We start from the raw sequence: 22,260 nt of genomic DNA, 5'->3' as shown, positions 1-22,260 counted from the left end.
AGCTTTAGACTGTATTTAACGACAAGTTATTGATTTTGATTTATGCTATAAATAATAATATAATATGCTACAGTATTTTATTTGTTATATAATATATATTTTGTTTGTAATATTGATATATTTAAAGGTAATTTTTTATATTTTTTGTGTTGTTCACAATCTTAACAACTATAAAATTTGTTTACAAGTAACTAAAAAACACGTTATTTTTTTGAAGCGTGGTTCTTAGTGTATATATTTTAGATTATTTAATTAATTTTTTTTAAAGTATAACGATCATCAATATTTTACATCATATTTATATGGAGCATATATAATTGATTGAATTTTGAAGCTAAAATATTTGTCTGCAAGGATCTTATTTGTTTTAGACTTTTAACATAATAAATTAATATATTTTTATTTATATATCTACATACATGAAGTTGGTCACTCTAGGCTTTACGCATAGACAAGACTAAACAATCGTCGGATATCCTCGTCGTTTCTCTACATTCTACGTTGTCGGTATAGTTTTTATCTCTTTCGCGTCTGTATCGACTCTCTCTTGAGTGTCTCTAATGTGACATGGCGTCCATCAAGATATATCACGGCCTCCTGTAAAACTGTTTTAATGACAGTGGGCTTTTATTGCATTTTATTTCAGAGGCCGTAATAAATAGTACATTTGCATTGATGGTAATGCATGCAAGGAAACCTCAGCGAATAAGCGATGGGTACGATATGTTTTCAGATGCTTCGGCTTTGCAATCTGTAGATGGCGGTCGCCGATTGAGTTTTACTGTAACTCTGAACTGAAGGACTAAACGTTTATGTTTGTTTCAGGTACTTTGAGAAGCACCAGACCCATCCGTATCAGGTAAGCGTACCCGTGATTGTTATAGAATCTATTTATGGGAATTGGATCATGTATACAAATTTTTAAAGAAAATGGTTTTAAGTTGATTTAGGTACTACTCTACGTAATGACACCCTCCAAACATTCTTTTATTACTGCTCTAAATAGTTTTTTGCTATGAAAACATTCAATTGAACTTTGAAACTGATAATAACGAAATTTTGCTGTTTTACTAATTAAATTATTTGGGCAGGATTTAGAAGTTTTGAAGTTGAAGTGGAGTGGCATTCTGTGTACCTTTACTAAAAACATTAACACATATATATTTTTATTCAATTATTTTGTATAAAAATGTGACACATGTAATGTGTCACAACAAATAAAGATTTGTCCTAAATGTGCATGCAGCTAAGTATACCTATGACAATACAATAACAAATTTTAGTCACAGTAATATGCTGTTAATTGCTTAAAATTTGATATGCTCTAATTTATTTTTCTTCATTTATATATTTTTTTATCATATGTCTTATTATAATTGTAATGAATTGTGTATTTATGATACAGAAGTACAATTCCAAGAGAACTGTTAATGACTACAGTACTTCTGACAACCGCTACACACCACTTAGATCCCCCAATGGCAATGTCTCGGGACATGGGCATGGTGCCCATGCTGGTCACACAGGCCACTCCGGTCATGGTCACCACCACTACAGTCACATGGCCGAAGAAAGAGAATATATCACACACACATCAAGAAACTCCTATATCCAGAAAGGTTCCGAAAAGGAGAGAGATAGAGACTACAAATCCTCTAGAAATAAGTATACAGGTTAGTTACTTTATTTTAGTATAAACAATGGTTTCTCCTAGCAGGTAACTCCTGTTGTTCTTTTTTAAAATATACCTTTATATTAGATAGCACCATTCTGTCCAGTGTATAAGTTGAGTTAAAATGTTTAGCATTTTACTTATATAAAATATTGTCTAACAAAAATAATATTATTTCAATAATTTTGTTCAGCTTTTCTAATTAAAATTATAGTTAAGGGTATTTCATTGTCATTTACATACAGTAAATGACATGAGATGATGTGAAAAAATTTGTTAATTTTTGCATTAAATTTAGGGAAAGATAGCCTTTTAAGTTTTACTTTGTTTTTCTGAATGTAATTAAAATAAAACTGATTTGTTTTGATTAAAATGTTATAAATTCTATATTAATATTAATCTAACCTATGTTCAATGATTTAAGAATAAAACTAGCAATGTTATGAAAATTTCCCATCATATGTTTTAGGCTTGCGTTCTGCTAGCGTATAATTGTTTAAATAATAACAAATTAAATTTAAATCATAAAGATTTTTATACATATGTTTACTATCACTTTAAACGACAATTTTAAAATATGTTCACGATAGACAAAATTATTCATATAAAAATGGCAGCAAGCGAATTCATTTTTTGCTTTAATTTAATTTTACTTAATAAGTAAATAACTTTGTGAGCGAATTACTGATTTTAAATTTTATCTGAATTTGGGGGCTTATGTAGTAAAACAAGTTTGAAAAAACATTTGCAGATGTCCGATCCCCGAAGGAGAAACGTATCAAAGACAGTGAGAGGGAGAAAAATAACCATGAAAGATGTGAATCGGAGAAAAAAAGTAGGACTAGTGGCTTGAATAGTAGTGTTAATAGAAGTAGTAAATATGACAAGAGAAGTGCACCATGCTCATCAAGCGTGCCTGCAGGCAGTGAATGGTCAGAACATATTAGTTCATCAGGAAAGAAGTATTATTATAATTGTATCAGTGAAGTGTCACAGTGGGAGAAACCTAGGGAATGGGAAACAAGAAGAACATCATCCAAAGAAACATATACAACAAGAAACAGTAAGTCTTAAAATATTGTTATTTTTTTTAATACCACAGTAACTTTAACATTTTTGTAATATTGCTCTTACATTATGCATTTCAACAGATTGTTTTGTAAATTTACATGACTGACCCCAATTCTTAGGAGAAACTTATTCATCCACGGTGAAGTATTTAACCTAACTGTATTTCTTTTTTTGTTTATGTCAGTTTTATTATAAGTTCTGTCATTCAAACTAAATCACTATAATAAGATCAAATGAAAAAATATGTATTTGTTGTATTGAACTTATCACAGTCTATGTTTTTTATACTTTGTTGACTGTTTTTCTATAGCTATCATTATGCTATCAAAATTCAGTGGTTCCAAATAAAGTTGTGTAAACACAATATTAATACAATTACGTCTATGGTGATGCGCACAATAATTGATTGTCCAACAGATATTTTTGTATATAGATGCAACTTTTTGGTGCTTTATATGTTTATGTATAATGGATCACAATCAATTATTATCAGGCAAAATGATTGCTATAACAATTTCGAATTTCAGTACATGTGACACATTCATTATTTTATAATCATTTATTCTTATATCCATTTCAATGTGATAGAGAGTGTGATTATTATTTTTGTTTTATTGTCCTGCTTTCATAGTTCTACCCTATGCTGATGTGACATAACACAGATGTGCTTGAGACTTAGTGTCATATAAATATTATTTTTACACAGAACAATTCAGCTTCAAAATCGAATACAGCTACCAAACAAATTAAAACTACTAATAAGATTTTTAATATCTAAGGTGAATTGAAGTATTTCTCTTCTATGCTTATCCAAGACGTAGAAATGAAGTCAACTGCTACTAAGTGTGCTTCTCTAACTCTGCTTTTACCTTTGTTAGATTAATTCCTATTCAGTTTGTTTTGATTTTTTCGATGTTTGTTTAAACGGGAGAAAGACGCTCCGTGTTTACGTCAATTTCGTCATTGACTTTAATATGGGAAATTGTCGGGATGTTTACTGAGATTGTAAGGTACTAGGTATTGTAATTATTGTCCACATACATCATTATTTTATATCTTAAGCATCATGCAATACTTTGCATCAAATTAAATTTTGAGTACTTAACATCAACAGGTATGGTATTTTCTGTTATTCCTTTTTTCGATTTTGTCTAAAACTGTTTGTACTATATTGATTTAATCTGAGGTGTTCAATGGGAAAACACTCTTACTTTGCTATGCTTACCAATCTAAAGATATGGCCATTCTAAAGTAAATATTACACAAGGAAAATGCATTCCATAAGGCTTCCATGGTATTCAATGAGGGCTTTTTAATTGGCGTTTTAATATACATAATGTACTTCCAATAAGCTGTTTGGATATTAATTACTTAGCGCTAGTCCAATTACTTTCATTGGCCTACAAATAGAATAGTTTTTCGTCAAATTAGTTAGTATAAAAATACAAATATTGTTTATAGACTTTAAGTACTTTCGCCATTAAATACCATACATGTCTAACCAAGTGAAATATTAAAACAAAACGAAATATTCGGTACTGAAACGAAGTTGTCTAATTTACAGTTTAATTTAATATGTAGGCCATAAAAAATCCTAAAATCGGTTCTTCTACGATATACTCGTAAAATTTTAAAAACGCTTTTCTAGTTATGCGAGCACCTCCAGAATTGTAGCGGTTTTCTAATTATCGAACTCCTACTACTACTACGTATCGGTTCTGCTGTATAAATTTAATGTTATAATAAAAAAATGTATCATTACTACATAACAAGATTGATTATTTAATTCTCGATTTCAGTTATATCAGCTTTTACTTTTTTTTTGTTCACAATTTTATATTAAATGTATGAAATAACAGTCTGGAGTCAGACAAAAAGGCAACATTTTAATTTTGCTAGTATTTATTTTGTTTACTAACAATCACTTACATCGAGAGCTAGGGAACAAAATCTTAGTTCATTCAAATAGCTTAATATAGTAATTGTTCATTGGTAGAAATTCGGTTATGATAAATTGTTAAAATAAATTGATTCGAACGGTGGGAAAAATGACAACTACTTGGATGATAATTTAACCTCATTACAATAAAAAACAAATATGAATAAAGTGCGATTTTTTTACTTTGTCATTGATGGTAGGAACGTAAATTAATAATATATTTTAATTTATTTTTAGTGTTATATTGCTAACGCACAATGCGTTAGACGCAATAAGTAAGGCGTTTTTAATAATTAAATATATGTATCTTAATGCATATAGTATAAATACAAAGTATTATCTTTCTGTACTCCTTCAGATAAGCTTCAAATGTGCCAAATTTCGTACTCTGTCTGCGTAGTTGACGTAAAACGAGTTAGAGTTTTTGATTGTTTTAACGCTTGAAATATATGTACTGGACATTTATTTTTTACTATTGCAATTGTATATTACTAGAAAGGCGAAATTGATAAAAGACTCTCGCAATCCAAAGTTAGGGGTTAAACGATTTGCTTTGGATATATGTTAACGTTTTAAAAAAATTTTAGATAGTACATATAATATAGATAGTTTTTTTGTGAAATTTGCATGTAAATTACATGGTTTTCGGTTTTTTGGGTCCAAAAACCGAAAACCATGTTATTTGCCTATGGTGATCTCTGATCTAGAACAAGTTAATGCTCGGCATAAAAGCTAATGCCTGTATAAGTTTTGTTGAAACAATATTCCGGTATGACAAGCGCACTATCGATTCTACGTTAAAGATAAAAACATTCACGCCTGTGTGTCAAATACAATTGTACCAAAATTCCATTAAAAACAAAACAAGCTTTTATTTAAGACAGTAGTAATGGTTACTAAGCATTAATTTTATTTTTGTAAAATTGTTTCTCAAACGTTTGGTATTATTTTAATTCGTCTGTTTTCTGACAATTCAAGTCTATTTTATAAATATTTACCGTTTTAAATACCTATATGGCGATTTAGAGGGTGAAATATGGTCCAATGCTTAAATGTAAAATGAGTTATGGATTAAGTTTTTCTTTAATCGATCCAGCAGATATTACACAATTCGATACTAATATAAAACTGTCAAATGTGTAACTAAATTTTAAATTTAAATTTTTTTCTTTCCGCACATAAGATACATATTGGTAGATATAATCCCCCGCCCCCCCTCAAAGGACAATTGAAACATGTTTAATAAACGACTGTAGGTTGCCCTTTATCAAATGAAACTCACACACGATGTATATAGCTTAAGAGGTTGCAGATGCCGACTCATTCGATGTGTGTGCACGAACGAGCAGTCTGTCAGGCTTGGATTGTGTATAATTTTACTGCTATTATTAGTATCGGTGTGACGTATTGATTATTGTAAAGTTATAGCTATACAGTTTGCGTTATGTATTATATATTATAAGCAAACTACATATCATGTATGATTGAAAAACTTTAATTTTATCCTTTTTGTCCTTCAGCTGAAAAAAAATTATACGTAAACACGAAACATCGTATCAAATTTTCCTAAAGAAATATCTTTAAGCCAATGATGACCGCACGTACTACTCTTGTTGTAATAAAAATCTAAAAAATATTACGGGGGAGAGTATCGGTGTTAAAAATATAAAAAAAAGCAATTGTTTTAATTTCATAGTTAAATGTATAACAGTCATCAGACAGTGGTTAAGTTATGTTGTTTTAATACAGATCAACTGTTGTAAAGTCTTTGGGAAATTACAACTTTTTTGTTTCTATCTTAAGTATAGTATGTCTGCATGCATGCGGTATATTTATTATACAAAACTTCTATATGGGTCATATATTTATTTTTAAACTTGAATATAACTCCTATAGAAGTTTTACTGTTGTCGTACATTCGCTGCTTGATAATTATTTGCAATCGTTTTATTTTTATTATTATGTAGTAATGCTTGTATGTAACTTACCAACTCAGTGTGTAATCAAATCTAGGAAGTTTATATATAACCCACCCCTTATTGTCGTACTGCTTTAATACTTTGCAAGGTATGATATGTAGTTAATAAGGAATAATTGGCAGTTGTGGAGCTGAGCTGAAAATGGAGCTACGAGTACTACTGTTCTTTATTATTTGGTAGAGAATTTTTCAATGGCTTTGTTTGAAGTCAATCTTAACTAGAGTAAAAAATTGGACTTCGAGATCAATAATTGGTTACAGTATTTAAAATGTATCTTTTAAACTGTAGTTTATAATATTTTATAGGTTTGAAAAACAATTAAAAGAATTTTTTTTAAATAGTAACGTAATTTTGCTAAGGTTTTCTTTATCTTATCTACATTGGAGACGCCACACTGAGTGTAGTTATTTAAATATATGTGTATGTCGTAATAGAGCTTATATTTTTTACCATCTAAATTAGAGTCTGTAGTTAATTAAAAAAAAAAAAAATATTTCGCTACGCTAAAGTTATGCGTTTTACGAGCACCGTTTTAAAACATGTAGTTTTAAATCTGCGAATTCGTAGTGTTTTGTTTTAAAACAGTTAAGATGCTACTATGGAAGTCTAATATATATATATATATATATATATATATATATATATATATATATATATATATATATATATATATTTATCAGGATAAATACATCCTAATAGGAATATTATATTATATTATATTTAACATCATTATTATTTTTAATATTGCATTTACTTTCTGCCTTACTTTTTGTTAAAATAATAGGCTAGATTTTTTTGTAATATTTTTGGACTCGTTTTATATTAACACAGAAACGAAAAGAGGTAAAATTACTCCTAACCCTAAGTTACTAAGTACACACCTTGTGTAAATCTGTAATCACATTGATAATAATGTAAATTTATAAAAAATTACTAGACTATGATCACAATTTAAATCTTAACCCGTTTTCAAACTTATATAAATATGAATAAAATATAAAATGAGAAACTTAAAATCTTCAAAAAATATACATAATTTCGTCTAGATACCAGGGATAAAATATATTTTCATAAATTTACCAACATCATCAACATTATACAACATTTAGTTTTTATTTTTTTTCATTAATGACCAATTTCAAACTCATATAATATTGATGGCATACAAAGGCAACTTTACGTGATCGTGCATCTATTAATTATTCACCACTGAACGTCCAATTTACAGTCGGAAAGGTTGAAAAATTTACCGCTATTACTTTACCAGAAGGTTTATTGTGGTTGGTTGACTATACTTATTGTGTATGTTTATCCGCCTGATATAGGGATGTAATTTTACAATAAAGTTATAAATATTGGCTATTTTATTGACGCCTGCCAAGCATACAATAATATATGTAACTTTGCGGCGCTGATATTACCTTATAAACTCTAAAAATACACTTAGTTTCATGTTCATTGAAAATCTCGTTTCAAAATGATGTAGATGCCGAGTGTAGAAAAGAGGCTACAGTTGTAGTCCAGTGTAGTAGATAGTCAATCTCCATCGGATGAAAATCTTTTATAAAGTATACATGGCTATAAGAAAAAGCGTACAGAAAAATACTTATTGCTACAATATGTGACTCCTTGTCATTATATATGAAAGTGTCGAATTAAAGTAAAGTAGCAGCCTGTTAATTACCCACTGCTGGGTAACTCCTGGCTGGCTGCCTCCAAGGCTAAGTGTCGACTACGTTGTAATTTTTAAAAACGTTTTCCAGATCCAAAAATACTTCTCTATTTTAGATATAAAAATACTTTTAACTTTATGTTAATTTGGTATAATATATATTTTATCGTATAGGTGATTAAATAGGACCAACTCATGATAAGTGCCCAAAGATAGCACCGTGAGAAATTTTAACACTTTCTTATATCTTTAATACGCCACCAGCCTTGGGAATCGAGATGTTCCTGATGTCCCTTGTAAATGTATTGTATATTCCATACGAAGAAGGAATAAAGATAAAAACACCTATATTGTACATTTCTAACAGTTTTTGGCTGTGCCTTAAGACAGCAAAAATAAATAAACATATGAATGTATTTTTACTTATAATACTCTTTTCCAGTCAACTACTTATACCCTCCTCAATTTTCATTCCAAAATTCCGTTAATAGTTTCGTCGACGTACAAAACGCCAGCTTTTTGATCCATAATATATATCACTGGTTATTCCATATCTCAACCAATGATATTGCGTCTATTTGGAGTCAATTGTCAGCTATTGTGTTTTTGGCTTTTATCAGATTTTTCTTGAAATAGACTATATTTACAGGGGCTCACTTCCCCTTCTAACCTAATAATGCTATAATGAAATACTATAATAATGAAATACTAAGTAATGCTGCTTGGTGGCAGACGTGATGTTTGTGTGATACCGCCTAAGGTTGGCCAAGGTATTGCTCGCACTACAACTCATCTATAGAAATAATGACAAAGTGTTCCGCAGTCGGCTGTCTCGACTTAGCTTGGAGTGGTTGCGTAACACGTCCCACATCTCCTAAGGTTTGCTCAACTTCAGTAAGCATGAGACGTGCGTAGTATAATATAGCGTATTGTGCTTGTGCATATAATATTCATACGATCAATATTTACGCCAGAAAAAATGGGATATGTATTTGAAATCATTAATAGATAATAGAAAGAAATAGATTTTGATGCGGTTTTTTTTAATAGATAGAGTAATTCGAGAGGAAGGTTACATAATACACGGACAATATAGGAAAGAAACACTGATGATTTTAGATGTTTCTAATGTGATGTCGTAAATAAACAAATTCTCTAGAATATTTAGTTTAATGTTAGAAAAAATATAATACTTTAAGACTGTTTGAGTAAATTGACGTAGTAATTAAAAAAAGGATTAAAAATCCTTTATATCTTATTAGTGCAATAAACTTCACGGGCCACTCCACGGATTGACTGTTTGTAGTTCATACGTATATAATGCAAAATATTCATTACAGTTAATGTATTTGATACATTTATACATGAAACGTATAAGCAAATTAAGTATATATGATAATCTCTTCCCTGGAATGTAGAATACTGTCTACCGGGAACAGCTTGCAAATAATAACTTCTTAGTAACAACTATCGGTCTGCTTAACAAAACATTTCTCTGACGTGGAACACGCACCCATCATTATCTATAAATATAACGTGGGTACAAATTTAAATACGAATAATTATTTTAATATATAGAAATTTCTGTTGATGTACATACCTCGCGATTATCTTTTGTATGATATTTCTACCATGCGTTTATTAACAGGCGTTTGTAAAATAATTGGTCTGTCTCGTTCAATTATTAGTAGCGAAAGGATTTCCTTTAAGGAAAATTAAAGTAGAATTAGTGGGTATGGTACGAGTAATTGCTTTTATAAACTGTCATGGGCAATGGCGATATGAACAATATTCTTACCAACTTTTGTGCATATAAAATATGGAATGTTTTTAATGTAAATCTAAGCTTATTTAAAATCGAGCTTCTATGTAAATTTTATTATTTAGTTCTACTGATGATTTTGATTGAGCATACAGATTTGACAGCAAAAAGATTGCTATGACAGATCTCGATTAGACTTGAAGGGGGTAAATAGAGTATTTCGGTTTCTAAAGTCACTCGTATTAAACCTTGAGAGAAAATGTCTTAAATTAATAAATAATTTCTGGGTATGGATGTGATTATTATCTTCTAAGATAGAGCTAATGTTACTAATGTTACTCTACATAAAAAAAATAATTGGAAATTCGTAGCATTTCACCACACAATTTCTCTATAGACATTGTAGTAGACAAGCGTGTAAATACAGGTGAAATATCCATTTCCTCAATCCGTTGGGAAGGCAAAATGACACGATCGGACGTGAAATTCAGGTGCAGGTCCGACTACAATACGCCGACACTATGGCATGACATCGAACACAAAACTGCCCCCGTTTAAACTCGAACTTATTGTGAATTTGTCAGAATAAACCCAATCATTATTTATTGTATTGGCGACTAAAACCCAGAACATTGCGTTCTTGAGTTGTTTCAAATAACTTTCCGATGTACTTTTAAGGCATATTAAAAGTTGAAAGTAATATTATAAATAAACACCTAGTTTATTTATTGATTAATTCGTATCGTTAGTTATGTCCATTTTGTTGATCTCTTCATCGGCACATTTATCGACATCCCAACTATAAATATTATATTTATATATTAGCATATTTCAGTTTGTACATTGTACTAAAAATCAATTATAGAATTGTATATAAATGAGTGATAGGTATAAAGCCTGGTTGTGATTGAATCATGAACACGTCAAATTAAAACATCCATTTGGGTATGCCTTCCAACAGTTGATAAAAAAATAATTGAATATTTATAATAACATTGACACTTAACATTTTTATTTTTGTACTAACATGTACGAGTTTCACAAACCAGACCTTCGGCACGAATATCGTCTTAAGGGCTTTCTCCTTTCCCTATTTTGATTTGATAATATTGAAGGAACAACAAATATTGGTTAACAGCCACCATGTCTTCATAAATGATTTTTTGCTCTTGTTCGTTTGATTTTTCTCAATATTGTCGGGTCAGATTTTCTGGATTTCTTTTTCACACAAGGTGACAATGGCCTGTTTTTTGTATTCATGTTCTCGGGAGTGTCATGAGATTCAGTAGCCTTCATCACGACGAGTTTGAATTTCATTTAAGCTCTCGTTTAATTTGTGAAACACAAATATGTACTCATGCTAACTCTGAAAACTGCCTTTTTTCAAAATATGAGACGTTAATTCATTTTTATTAAAAAATAAAACTATATATTATTTGTGCCCTAGAAAAAAAAATCAAGAATACATACTGCATGTTCTTGGATTGTAAAAAAACGTATTTGTTACTTTATACCAAACAAACTTAAATTTTTTGTCATTCTTCAAAATCACCTTTTCTCCGACCTCTGAGTTTAACAGCAATGGTCTAAGAGGTACTTTATGTAAATCTAGACATAAACTAATCTCAAAATCACTCTGTTTTGATATTTTATTATATTTGAACAAGAACATTGTTGCATCGTTCAAAAGAGACATTCTGCCCAAATAGATACAAAGTTTTTTACCTGTTTCTCGTAAAATTCCATTTTAAATTATATATATGTAACTATAGCAACAGTTGTTTCGCTGTTGTCGTCCGAAATGGTGGGTGACAAGGTGTCTAAACCAATGTAGCCACGAGCAGTAATTGTAGTCAAACGATTGTTAATTAATATGTCACAAAAATGCTAAAACAGTGTTACACTGTGTGACTACATTCATCGAAGAAAATCAGGGGTAATAGTTTCATTTAATAAATGATTATTAATTGTTATAAGTCATCCTTGTAAGAATATAGGATAGACATGAATTTGCTAATTGAATTAATTAATGCATTAAACGTTACTAGTAGTGAACGACTTGCTATTGACGTCGCTGTAGGTTGTCCAAAGGCGTGTCTTCTAATCTTTGCCTTAAATTAATACCTTCCCAACGTATGAAGCAGTTGTAACAAAAGTTTTTAATAAATAAATTACAAATTATTAAATTGTCTTTTGACCTCACAAAATGCGTCCAACTGTTTTCAATTGCATTTTAAACTAAAATCAGTAAGTAAAATCGAATGAGTCCTTGACTTAAAGCAATAACAGCTACCCGCCTAAAGGTTTTTAGAAATTGGTATCCTTTAATTTGTAAAGAGTGTAATTTACCTTCCACTTGAGTTAAAAGTACCTAATGTATTTAAACGAAATGCTATTTGTTTTCCAAATAACAAACATCGAAAAAAAAGTATAAAAAAGGCTGAAATCTCCGTTTCATTAGCGTTGCTACAATATCGGATTGTATTAGCGCGGTGACCGGAAGCGATTGTATTAGTTCAGTGATCAGCGAGTGAGAATTATAGCTACACTCTATACAATTTTGTTAATGTTTTCTAGTTCCGTAGCTTTTGGAAGGGAGTTACGTCATATACATAATACGATAACTCATAGAATTCGTCGAATAAATACTTGCATTTTTCAAGGAATTACTAGTATTTCAGTTTTCGCCCTAGTTAAGCATAAAGCTTGTGAGTTATGTTAGAGATTGGCACAATAATAGTCCGAACGGTTAGTATCGGGCCTGCGTCTGTCACATCCCTAGGCGGTCCGTGTCGCGTTCGTCGTTGTTATACCTGAGATATTAATAGAGTTCTTGCAGAATAGCTCCGTTGATGCTAGTGAAATTATATAGAAAGGTACCACCCTCTTTTCCAAGTGAGAATTTATGGTCAGTGAACCACTATAACTAATATTCATATAGGGCTTAACGTCAAGTGTGTTTGGACGGCAAAAAGCAACGGTCACAGGGATGGTTAAAATTCGCTTGTTAAAATTCAAGACCAAGGCATTCCCACACTGTCTAAAAAAACTATAAAATAAATAAAATATAAATACTTCATTCAAGTCAATCTGCTCTAACAGGCCACAGAGTATTTGGTATATAATACGGGATTAGAAGGATTATTCTTGACTATACTTTTGTTTCTTTTCAATAACCTATTTTTTCCAGGTTAATTAAAAAATATATTACTCGCATTTTGGTAGCAGTAAATAATTTTAAAAATTAGAGAATTATATGACTAAAAACTTTAACCACATCTCACAAATGTGATTCTTATGACATAACGATAACTTAGGTTAAAAATGTTCTCAAAAACGTATTAATAAAACGTACCGAAATTGCAACTTCTTTTGTTTCATGCACCTTGATAGGAACTTACGTATTTGCCGGAAAATACAGAGGTTGGTAAACATTTTGTTGTATCTACGTTATTAATAAAAAGTTAGATTATTTATAATTTAATTAATTAATATTTTATGATTTTGAAATATATTACTTTCCGTAGAAAGAACTTCAAGATTTGAAATGGGAATCAATTTACTTTGCACATTTATTTTCTTGAAATTTATATTATGTAATAAATGCCTTTGCCATTCATGTAGCCATTGACCTACATAAGCAGTAAGCTAACCCTAAAAAAGACAAATGACTGCGTCAAATCGTCAATCATAACTGTGCTATTGTGCAATAAATAAAAATAAAATAATTGTCGTTCTCTAGGTTATATATTATATTCCTAAGAGTTTAAGTATATTAAGAAATTAGGTGTTCTTTCTAATAAGAAATTATAATCATTTGAATGTGTAATCTTAACAGATCGAGAGCGCGATAAAAGATCGAGCTCTAGATCAGGGAGGAGAGAAACTGAGAAGTCAAATAAGCGGACGAATAGTACGTCGGAGAGATATTGGAGCGGCGGGAGGGAAGAGGACAGTCACGAGAGGACGAGGCAGAAGCATGCGACGTCGCAACACGACGGCAAGGGTATAACCGTGGCAGTCAGTCACATCGATTGTATTAGAAAACTCCTCCAAAACGATTTGAGTTTAATTTGTAGTATTATATTAATATGAATAACATTTGTAGTATATTAAGATAAAAATTATATTATTTATTTGGTCCCAAGATGGACAAACATTGCAAGATATGGACATATCTCCGGACCGGAGTACGCCTCTGTCGGAGAACTCTTACGGCGCAAGGGAGAGCGCGGGCCGCAGCGATGGCAACGCAGTGCCGCCCGTCGTCGTGCTCGATAACTCCAACCAACAGGTAATACAATTTAGATTTTTATGTATTACATTGAATATTGGACGTCTATTCATATAATTAAATAACCGAATTTAATTGCTAATTTCAATTGCATTCACAAATAATTTATTAACATAAGAATTAACAACATTAAATGCTTAAATATATATACAGATATGAACTAAAACTAGTTACTGTATAAATCTTGACCGCGTGGAATGATGGCAAGAATGCTAGCAGCATTTCCCCGTTGAATCGCAATTCCGATCCTCTGGGCAAAAAACGAACCAGCCCTCTTGTTACCAGTGGAGGCAATGAGGCGAGGTGCACGCGTCCTCTCCGGCACGGCCAGCTCTATACCGAAGCCAAAGGCGCCCGGCGACACCCCCTCTTGGCTTTCGAATTAACTCGTCCACTACATCGCTTATTTCTAAATCTACTTTTGATGAAGCTTTTTGCACCATTGCATTTATATCTAAAGTAAAAAAGTAAAGTAACAGCCTGTAAATTTCCCACTGCTGGGCTAATGGCCTCCTCTCTCATTTAGGAGAGGGCTTGGAACATATTCCACCACGCTGTTCCAATGCGGGTTGGTGGAATGCACATGTGTCAGAATTTCAATGAAATTAGACACATGCAGGTTTCCTCACGATGTTTTCCTTCACCGCTGAACACGAGATGAATTATAAACACAAATTAAGCACATATATACAGTGGTGCTTGCCTGGGTTTGAACCCGAAATCATCGGTTAAGATGCACGAGTTCTAACCACTGGGCCATCTCGGTTCATTTATATCTATTGACTTACTATGTACAATGATTACAGAGTGGTTCATTACTGGCTGCGGCGTTACCGCGTATCGTGGGCACGGTGCTGCCGAACGTGCCGGTGGCGTCGAGCGCGGCGGCGGCGTCCAACAACGGCGGCTCGCCGGGCAGCGGGGGCGACACGCCGCACCGCGACGCCGGCCCGCCCACGCCGACGCACTCGGAGAACATCGACCCGCACGCGCCGCCCATACATCTCGACAACGCGCTGCCTAGGAAAAGTTAGACATTATATTGTTATCCTTTTATTTAATCGACAATTTTTTTTGGCTTTTAGCTTAATATATTGCAATTGCAACAACAACAGCCTGTAAATTCCCACTGCTGGGCTAAGGCCTCCTCTCCCTTTTGAGGAGAAGGTTTGGAACATCTTCCACCACGCTGTTCCAATGCGGGTTGGTGGAATACACATGTGGCAGAATTTCTATGAAAATTTGTCACATGCAGGTTTTCCTTCACCGCTGAGCACGAGATGAATTATAAAGACAAATTGAGCACATGAATCAGCGGTGCTTGCCTGGGTTTGAACCCGCAATCATCGGTTAAGATGCACGCGTTCTAACCACTGGGCCATCTCGACTCGTTTGCAATTGCGTATTATCTAAATTATTTTATAGGTCATATCTAGAAATAGTACAAATTTATGTTGTACGTTTTTAATATATTTGTTATAAAGTTACAACTATTGATGTTAATATGTGTGTGCTCTGTGCCGTAGTGGAATGTCTCGGCAGCTACTCGTCTGTTGTCGGCGGGTCGCTGCAGCACGGGCCTCCGATGCTAACGCCGTCGCTTGTCAACTACGTGCGCGCCGACCTCACCGCGCATGTGACCGGCTGGGCTGCTGACATACTTGAGAAACAGGTCAGGATTATTTATTATGTCAAACTTGTATCATGTAAATGCTTTCCCTACATTAATGAATCCATTATCCCTATCCATTGACCTAACATGTATTCTGATTGTAATAAACACAGAACAGGCTATTTGACTGGTTTTCAAAATCCATTTTATATTATTTAGTAGAGGTTAAGGCACCCAGTAAAAGTAGATTTTTTTATTTGTAGTACGTATTTGCCGAAAAATATCATATTAAAAATTCCATATTTTTTAAACGCGCGAAAACGCTACTTGGACAATATAGCGCTGCAATGGGGTCGGTGACGTCACTTTGCTGTATTTCAATCTGCGGTACATATAGTAGAAAATCATGGTTTACAAGAAAGTGACTTCATCATAAGCCCGACCAATCAGGAGCGTTTTGTGTCACGTGACAAGCGTTTGCAAAAATGCATTTTTATTTATTGATTTTTGAATAAATTAAGTATTATTTTCAAGTTTCGTTAGTAAATAACCATTTTTAAACTCATAATATACACTGATTACAATAATTCACAATTTATTTTTCGCATTGTCAAATAGCCTATTATATCACACTTTCACTCCGTGGTTATCACGATTACAGTATACGTTTCTAAGAATTAATAAAAATGCTATTTAGTAAAATAGATAGACTTATTTATAGCCTTCTTCAAACTGACATTATTATTACAGGCCAACAAATTCACCGAAGAAGCGTATCAGCTAGGCTGTCTGCAGTGCACGCGGGTGTCGGCAGAGCTGAAGTGTTCGCGGTCCGTCGTGCGCCACACCGAAATACAAGCCACGCTGCAAGAGCAAAAGTGAGTGATTATTAGAAAGCATAACTTATATTGATTGTATTGCCTCATCCAAAAAAATATCGGGATTTTTAAAATTGGTGAAATGGTAAATTCGTTCAATTTTACCTATACTTGTCCGCATAAAAATGACATTCTTAAAAATTTAAAAATAGCCCGTAAATAAAATCATAATGTTTTACCTGCAGGTAACCGTTTCTTTTATACAACAAAAGACTGTTCAAGTGTCAAGTTTAAGTATCATTCACTGTGTTCCAGAATAATGTACCTACGTCAACAAATATCCCGGCTGGAGGAGCTTAAGTCGCAGAATTCTTTCATGTCGGAAGACTAGGGTCCGCGGTGGGGGGCTCCCCCGGCGCCCCCCACCCGCCTCTTCCTCACATCACCACTCTCGCCCCGAGAAGACGACGCATATTATCCATTCCGTTATTTTTCTATGTAATGTAGATCAAATGACTACTAATTGTGTTGTGTGATTCGATGTTAAATAATAAGCAATCGTTCTCGTGATCATACGCCGGGGTTGGTCAATTTAAACAGTGCGATTTCTTCTTAGCTAGGCGATTACCACAGATTCAATTAAATAATTCGCTCCGTAATGAATTTAAGACAATTTTCAAGGAATAATTTAATCAAAAGTGGATATCTTTTAAGTAGGTAGGTTAAGTAGTGCATACGTTATTTGAAAAGTGATCAGTGCACAATATGGGCGTTATAACTTCAATTTAATGAAACAGGATACGCAGTGTTGATATAATTAGTAGAGAAAGGAATGTGTTTAAGCAGAGCGCGAAAATAATTTTATAAGCTTTCTATATGTACTAGACAGTTTCATTGACTTACATCTTCTGTGAAATGTAAGGGTGCAGTGTTTTGTAACGTGTTTATTGTAAAGGTTTAAATTATTTAAAAGATACAGTCGTAGAAAATTATCGGTTTTTGTAATGAATGTATTAATGATGCGACCGCGCGATCTACACAGCGCGCGACAGGCGCCTGCTGTTTGTTTTCGACCAATCAATGTATAAACTTTGTAAAAACAAGTATTTTGTAATAATTATTATTAAGTAACCAGAACTTCTTGTAGCTTATGTTAGTTGATTTTAGTGAAAAAATCATATAAGTCTCATAAGTCACATCACATCTAGCTGCCTGCAATCCTTATTCTACTTGAACCGGTTCTGTTTCAGTGTCTTGTAAAATACTAATACAAAAACAACGATTACATTTCTCAAGGGTACTCATCATTAACAACTCGGTGAACTGAAAGTTATTTTCAAAATCATCTTCCATGTCTCGTGTAATATCTTGCTTGTGTTACAAAAAAAAAACTTCAATAATGCTTGAGCTATAATCATATTTTTAAGTCTGAAAATTATATAAATACTGCTTATACTAGTAATCAGTGTTTGTATGATGCTGTTGAACTATAAAATATTTATAAAAAAATGTTGTGAAGCCGTACCTTAATAATATTATTTATATTAAAATGATAATTGTGTGATTCCAACTAGAAGATAGTGCTATGATGTTGAAAATTTTGTATTAGTTATCTTGTTTTCTGTGTAATGTGGTGTAAATGTGAAATCAAACAGAAAACTCGTCTTAGATAATAGTAAAGAAGCAATAGTTCACTAAAGAACTCTGCGTAAGATGTGTTCATAACGAAACCCTAAGCTACTTCAATCATTTGAGATTTGACAAAGTCAATTTAGACAATTAATATTGACTGCAGAGCAAATACCTAAATAAAACAAAATGATTATCAATGTAATTTATAACTAAATATTTTTAATAAATGTATGGAATAAATTTCTATAAAATAATTGCAATTAACAAACGTCTATCACCTTGACAAAAAATACTACCTCGCAGTTTCTTAATTTGTAAAGAGTAACAAGCTAGTGGCTAGATGTGGTATGGCCGTAATTGATACCGATCACAAGATACGCGCCGGCGGTCGGAGCGCCAGCTTCGGGTAGTAGCCACGGGGCGCCACTAACAATAGCGATAGGTAGGTAAAAGAACTCCGGTCTAGGTCTTTTTATTTTTCTAATATAGGGATATAATAAATCAATTGTACGGCTGAATTGACATCAATCCATGTAATATAATGTCAGATTAACGGAAGTACTGTGATACTCATTCACGTTCACACGTAATGATAGCGAATAATTGTACTATGTAAATATGTCTTTCTGGAGCAGTGCCTGTAGAGTTAGGTGCTCGCTGTGTTTATAGATCTATATTTATATAAGAAGCCGTGCGGGGCCCGGGGAGCTGGCCCCGGCGAGGGTCGGGTCGCCCAGTCCCGCGGCGGCTCCATTCACAGCTCGCCTATCTCAACGTTTCCTTTTCGTAACATCGTGACATTTGTTTTCTGATATTGTTCGAAATACAAAGATTTAACCAGTTTAAATAAATCAGTTTCAAATAAATATTACTTGTGTCAATTGCCTTTCCTAATGTCTTTGATTTGTATCGTATTTTTAATACCGAGTACCTACTTCTTGTTATTTTTTTCATCTTTAATTCCTATCCTAAATTGTTAACAAGATTCCGAAATCGTGTGCTACAATTGTCGTTTATTTTATAAACGACTTTCAGTAATACATCCGGTTAAGCTTTACGCCAGTACAATCCGCGTCCGAGCAGAGTGGGTTCAGACTTTGGAGCTGAGAGACGCGAGGTCGACAATGAATAGAATAGTTGTCACACTTTTATGTTTAAATATCTAAACCGGTTTTGATGAAGTTTGTTAAGAAATGAAGTTAAACTCTTAAGAAAGCAAACTGTCAACTCCTGATGGCTAAAACAGATGACAAATGTGCAAGTTTAAAATTTTGAAGTTCTAAATGTTTAAATGATGATGCAGGCTTTAGAAAAAATATCCTTAATATTAAATATGCGATATTTTTGGACATTTCATTTATAATAGAAGTACGCAGTGATTAGGGATAAAAATAGTTTTGTGTTTTAATAAAAAATAAGCCAAAATGGGTGTAAAATAATTATATATACTTAATTTCGAAGAAAAAAAAAGAATGAATAAATACATTATTTAAATACATACTATGTATGATTGAGTATACCATGTACAGGTTACGTCTTTTATTATTAAATAACAAGAATACCTATTCAACATATACTTTATTTTTATTAAGGTAACATTTTATTAATTTATTCGACATGATATATGCTAAAACATACTAACATAATTGATTGTAACAAACAGTAATTATAACAACATCAAAATAACTCAGTGCCCTGAAAATTGATTATTAGTTTAGTTCAAAAGTGAGTTTAATAGTATTTCAGCCTTTCATTAAAAACTATCGTAAAATACATTAAAATCTTATAAAAACATAGTGAAATAGCGATATTAAAAATCGATAAGCTTCAATCCGTTATTTGTGTAAGTAGCGCCGTCCCGCGTACGATCCAGAAGTCTGAATGCATGTTAGAGGGTAGTAGTACGGGTAGTACGAAGTTGGTGCTGTGCCCTGTGGTGGACAGCGTGCCAGCGCGCTCCGACGTCTTGTAGAGCGGCGCCTCGTAGCGAGGGTCGGGCTTGGGCAGGGACAACACCGGCTTGAACCACACCACCGGTAGGGGTGGGTTCATTTGACCTAGACGAAGCACAACGTATGTCAATTTGGTTCCAACAAACCAAGGAATTAAGGGAATGGGGTAGGGAGTACACAGGGTATGAAATATATTGAAATTTCGAAGTCAGAAATCTTCGATATGCTAGAAAGACATCTGATGTCTGAAGAATAAAACACTGCCAGCTTTAGTTTTAGATGCTTCGCTCCGAGAAAAATAACGCCGTATCAAAGGAGTACTTAATGTCAGTAACACATTGGCTTGGTACATTGAATGCGGATAAACATTTAATTACGTCATTAAAAGCGATACCTGGTAAGGCATCGATCAGTAGGTTATTCGTAGGATCCCAGCGGCCCGCGTCTATGAAAAGGCCGTGTATATTCACGCCATCCTCGGGCTTTTCGAGGGAACCGAACACACTCTTGTCGTCATCCTGAAACCGTTACGAATGTGTTATGAAGCTCGGTAATACATGTTACAAATTCTATGACTATTGTTTTATCTAACTGGTCTTTATTGGTCATTTGTGCTGCAGTATTGTTAAGAGTTTGTTATTACTGCATCGTATCTATATAGCCATTCAAATTTTCAGTTTATCCGGTTCTAGTATCTCATATAAGCGCTATTGTTTCCAACGACTATAAATACGACGAACCTTAGTCTTCTTTTTGTTATACCGGTATACGTCCTCCTGGGAGAGGAAAAACCGTTGAGGTTCAAAGTCGAACATCAGAGCATCGATTGGTACGCGATACCGTCTTGCATAGGCTTGGAGCGCACCCGTCAGCAGCCCCTGCGGGAAGAACAACCCGGAAACCCAACTGCTTTCCTGGGCGCCGTCTATTAACCATTTCTAAAAAAGACATACATTTGAAATAAAGTAAATAATAATCTTTAATAACATATTTTAATTACACTATAAATAGTAATACAAAATGATATATCGATGTTTATTTATGGTATATGTTGATGGTATAAACTTGTCATAGATAAGGTTGACTTAAAAAGATCGACTACTAGATGTTCCGTTTCCATCAGTAACGATTTATTTAAATAATAATATGAAAGGCAAGGCATAAATTCAGTAATTTAAGGGCTCTACTTTAGAATAGGATTTGAGTTTATTCCACAAAGTTGCACTAATGCGGTTGATTTGGCATCAGATGATATAAACAGATTTTTCTCTAACATACGTATGTATATAGGTTACGATGAAGTGTAATAACAGACACATAAAATTTATTAGTGCTTGCCCGGATTAGAACCTACAATCTCAAATTAAGATTGGCTTGTTGGGAAACTAAGCAGTCAATATGGTAAAGTTATTGTACTTAAAAAGTATATTTTTCATTCCAATTACATTATATCATATTCTGCAAGCATGATAGGAAATATTATTATGTAACGCTTTAATGCGCATCCAAACCAATAAATCAATACAGAAAACGGCGCATCAGGCTAACATATATATATTATGTATCCATATATGATATGCCACCACCACCTACATAATTAGGTTGAAATTATTGAACCCTACAATTATATCATAACATAGTATTAAACACAGTCGCTAGCTGCCTGACCCTATGTATGCTTAGATTAAAATTACGCAACAGATTTTGATGCGGTTTTTTTAATAGAGAGTGATTCGAGAGGAAGGTTGTTGTATATAATACATGGAAAATTTAGTAAAGAAACATTGATAATTTTAGAAGTTTCCACTGTGATGTCATATTGTATCTGTGCGAAGCCAGGGCGGGTCGCTAGTTAAA

At 32.9% G+C, this 22,260-nt stretch overlaps 2 protein-coding genes across 2 annotated transcripts in view; one reads left to right on the top strand and one right to left on the bottom strand.

The window, feature by feature from the left end:
* Positions 1-479: 479 nt before the first annotated feature.
* LOC124542925 (WW domain-containing adapter protein with coiled-coil homolog) lies at positions 480-19,317 on the top strand. Its single transcript, XM_047120867.1, has 10 exons — positions 480-716; positions 826-859; positions 1,406-1,673; positions 2,424-2,735; positions 13,934-14,101; positions 14,244-14,389; positions 15,196-15,418; positions 15,916-16,061; positions 16,752-16,879; positions 17,135-19,317. Exons 1-10 carry the CDS (start codon positions 676-678, stop codon positions 17,208-17,210), a joined length of 1,542 nt encoding a protein of 513 aa, XP_046976823.1. The 5' UTR covers positions 480-675; the 3' UTR covers positions 17,211-19,317.
* A 742-nt stretch (positions 19,318-20,059) lies between these two features.
* LOC124543357 (dynein axonemal heavy chain 6) overlaps positions 20,060-22,260 on the bottom strand; it is a 67,462-nt gene continuing 65,261 nt past the window's right edge. Inside the window, 3 exon segments of the mRNA XM_047121556.1 lie at positions 20,060-20,508; positions 20,798-20,921; positions 21,144-21,341. Of these exon segments, the coding sequence (XP_046977512.1) occupies positions 20,279-20,508; positions 20,798-20,921; positions 21,144-21,341 (552 nt within the window). The 3' untranslated portion in view covers positions 20,060-20,278.

The sequence above is a fragment of the Vanessa cardui genome, chromosome Z, assembly GCF_905220365.1.
Source record: "Vanessa cardui chromosome Z, ilVanCard2.1, whole genome shotgun sequence".
Taxonomy (NCBI): Eukaryota; Metazoa; Arthropoda; class Insecta; order Lepidoptera; family Nymphalidae; genus Vanessa; species Vanessa cardui.
The sequence above is the reverse complement of the archived record's forward strand: the minus strand, read 5'-3'. Positions and strand labels throughout refer to the sequence as shown.

Bases quoted from the DNA above. Each gene is read 5' to 3' on its own strand.
- LOC124542925 (XM_047120867.1), top strand. From the start codon at position 676: ATGGTAATGCATGCAAGGAAACCTCAGCGAATAAGCGATGG. The intron at 2,736-13,933 runs GTAAGTCTTAAA...TAATCTTAACAG, and splicing joins AACATATACAACAAGAAACA to ATCGAGAGCGCGATAAAAGA. The intron at 16,062-16,751 runs GTCAGGATTATT...TTATTATTACAG, and splicing joins CTGACATACTTGAGAAACAG to GCCAACAAATTCACCGAAGA.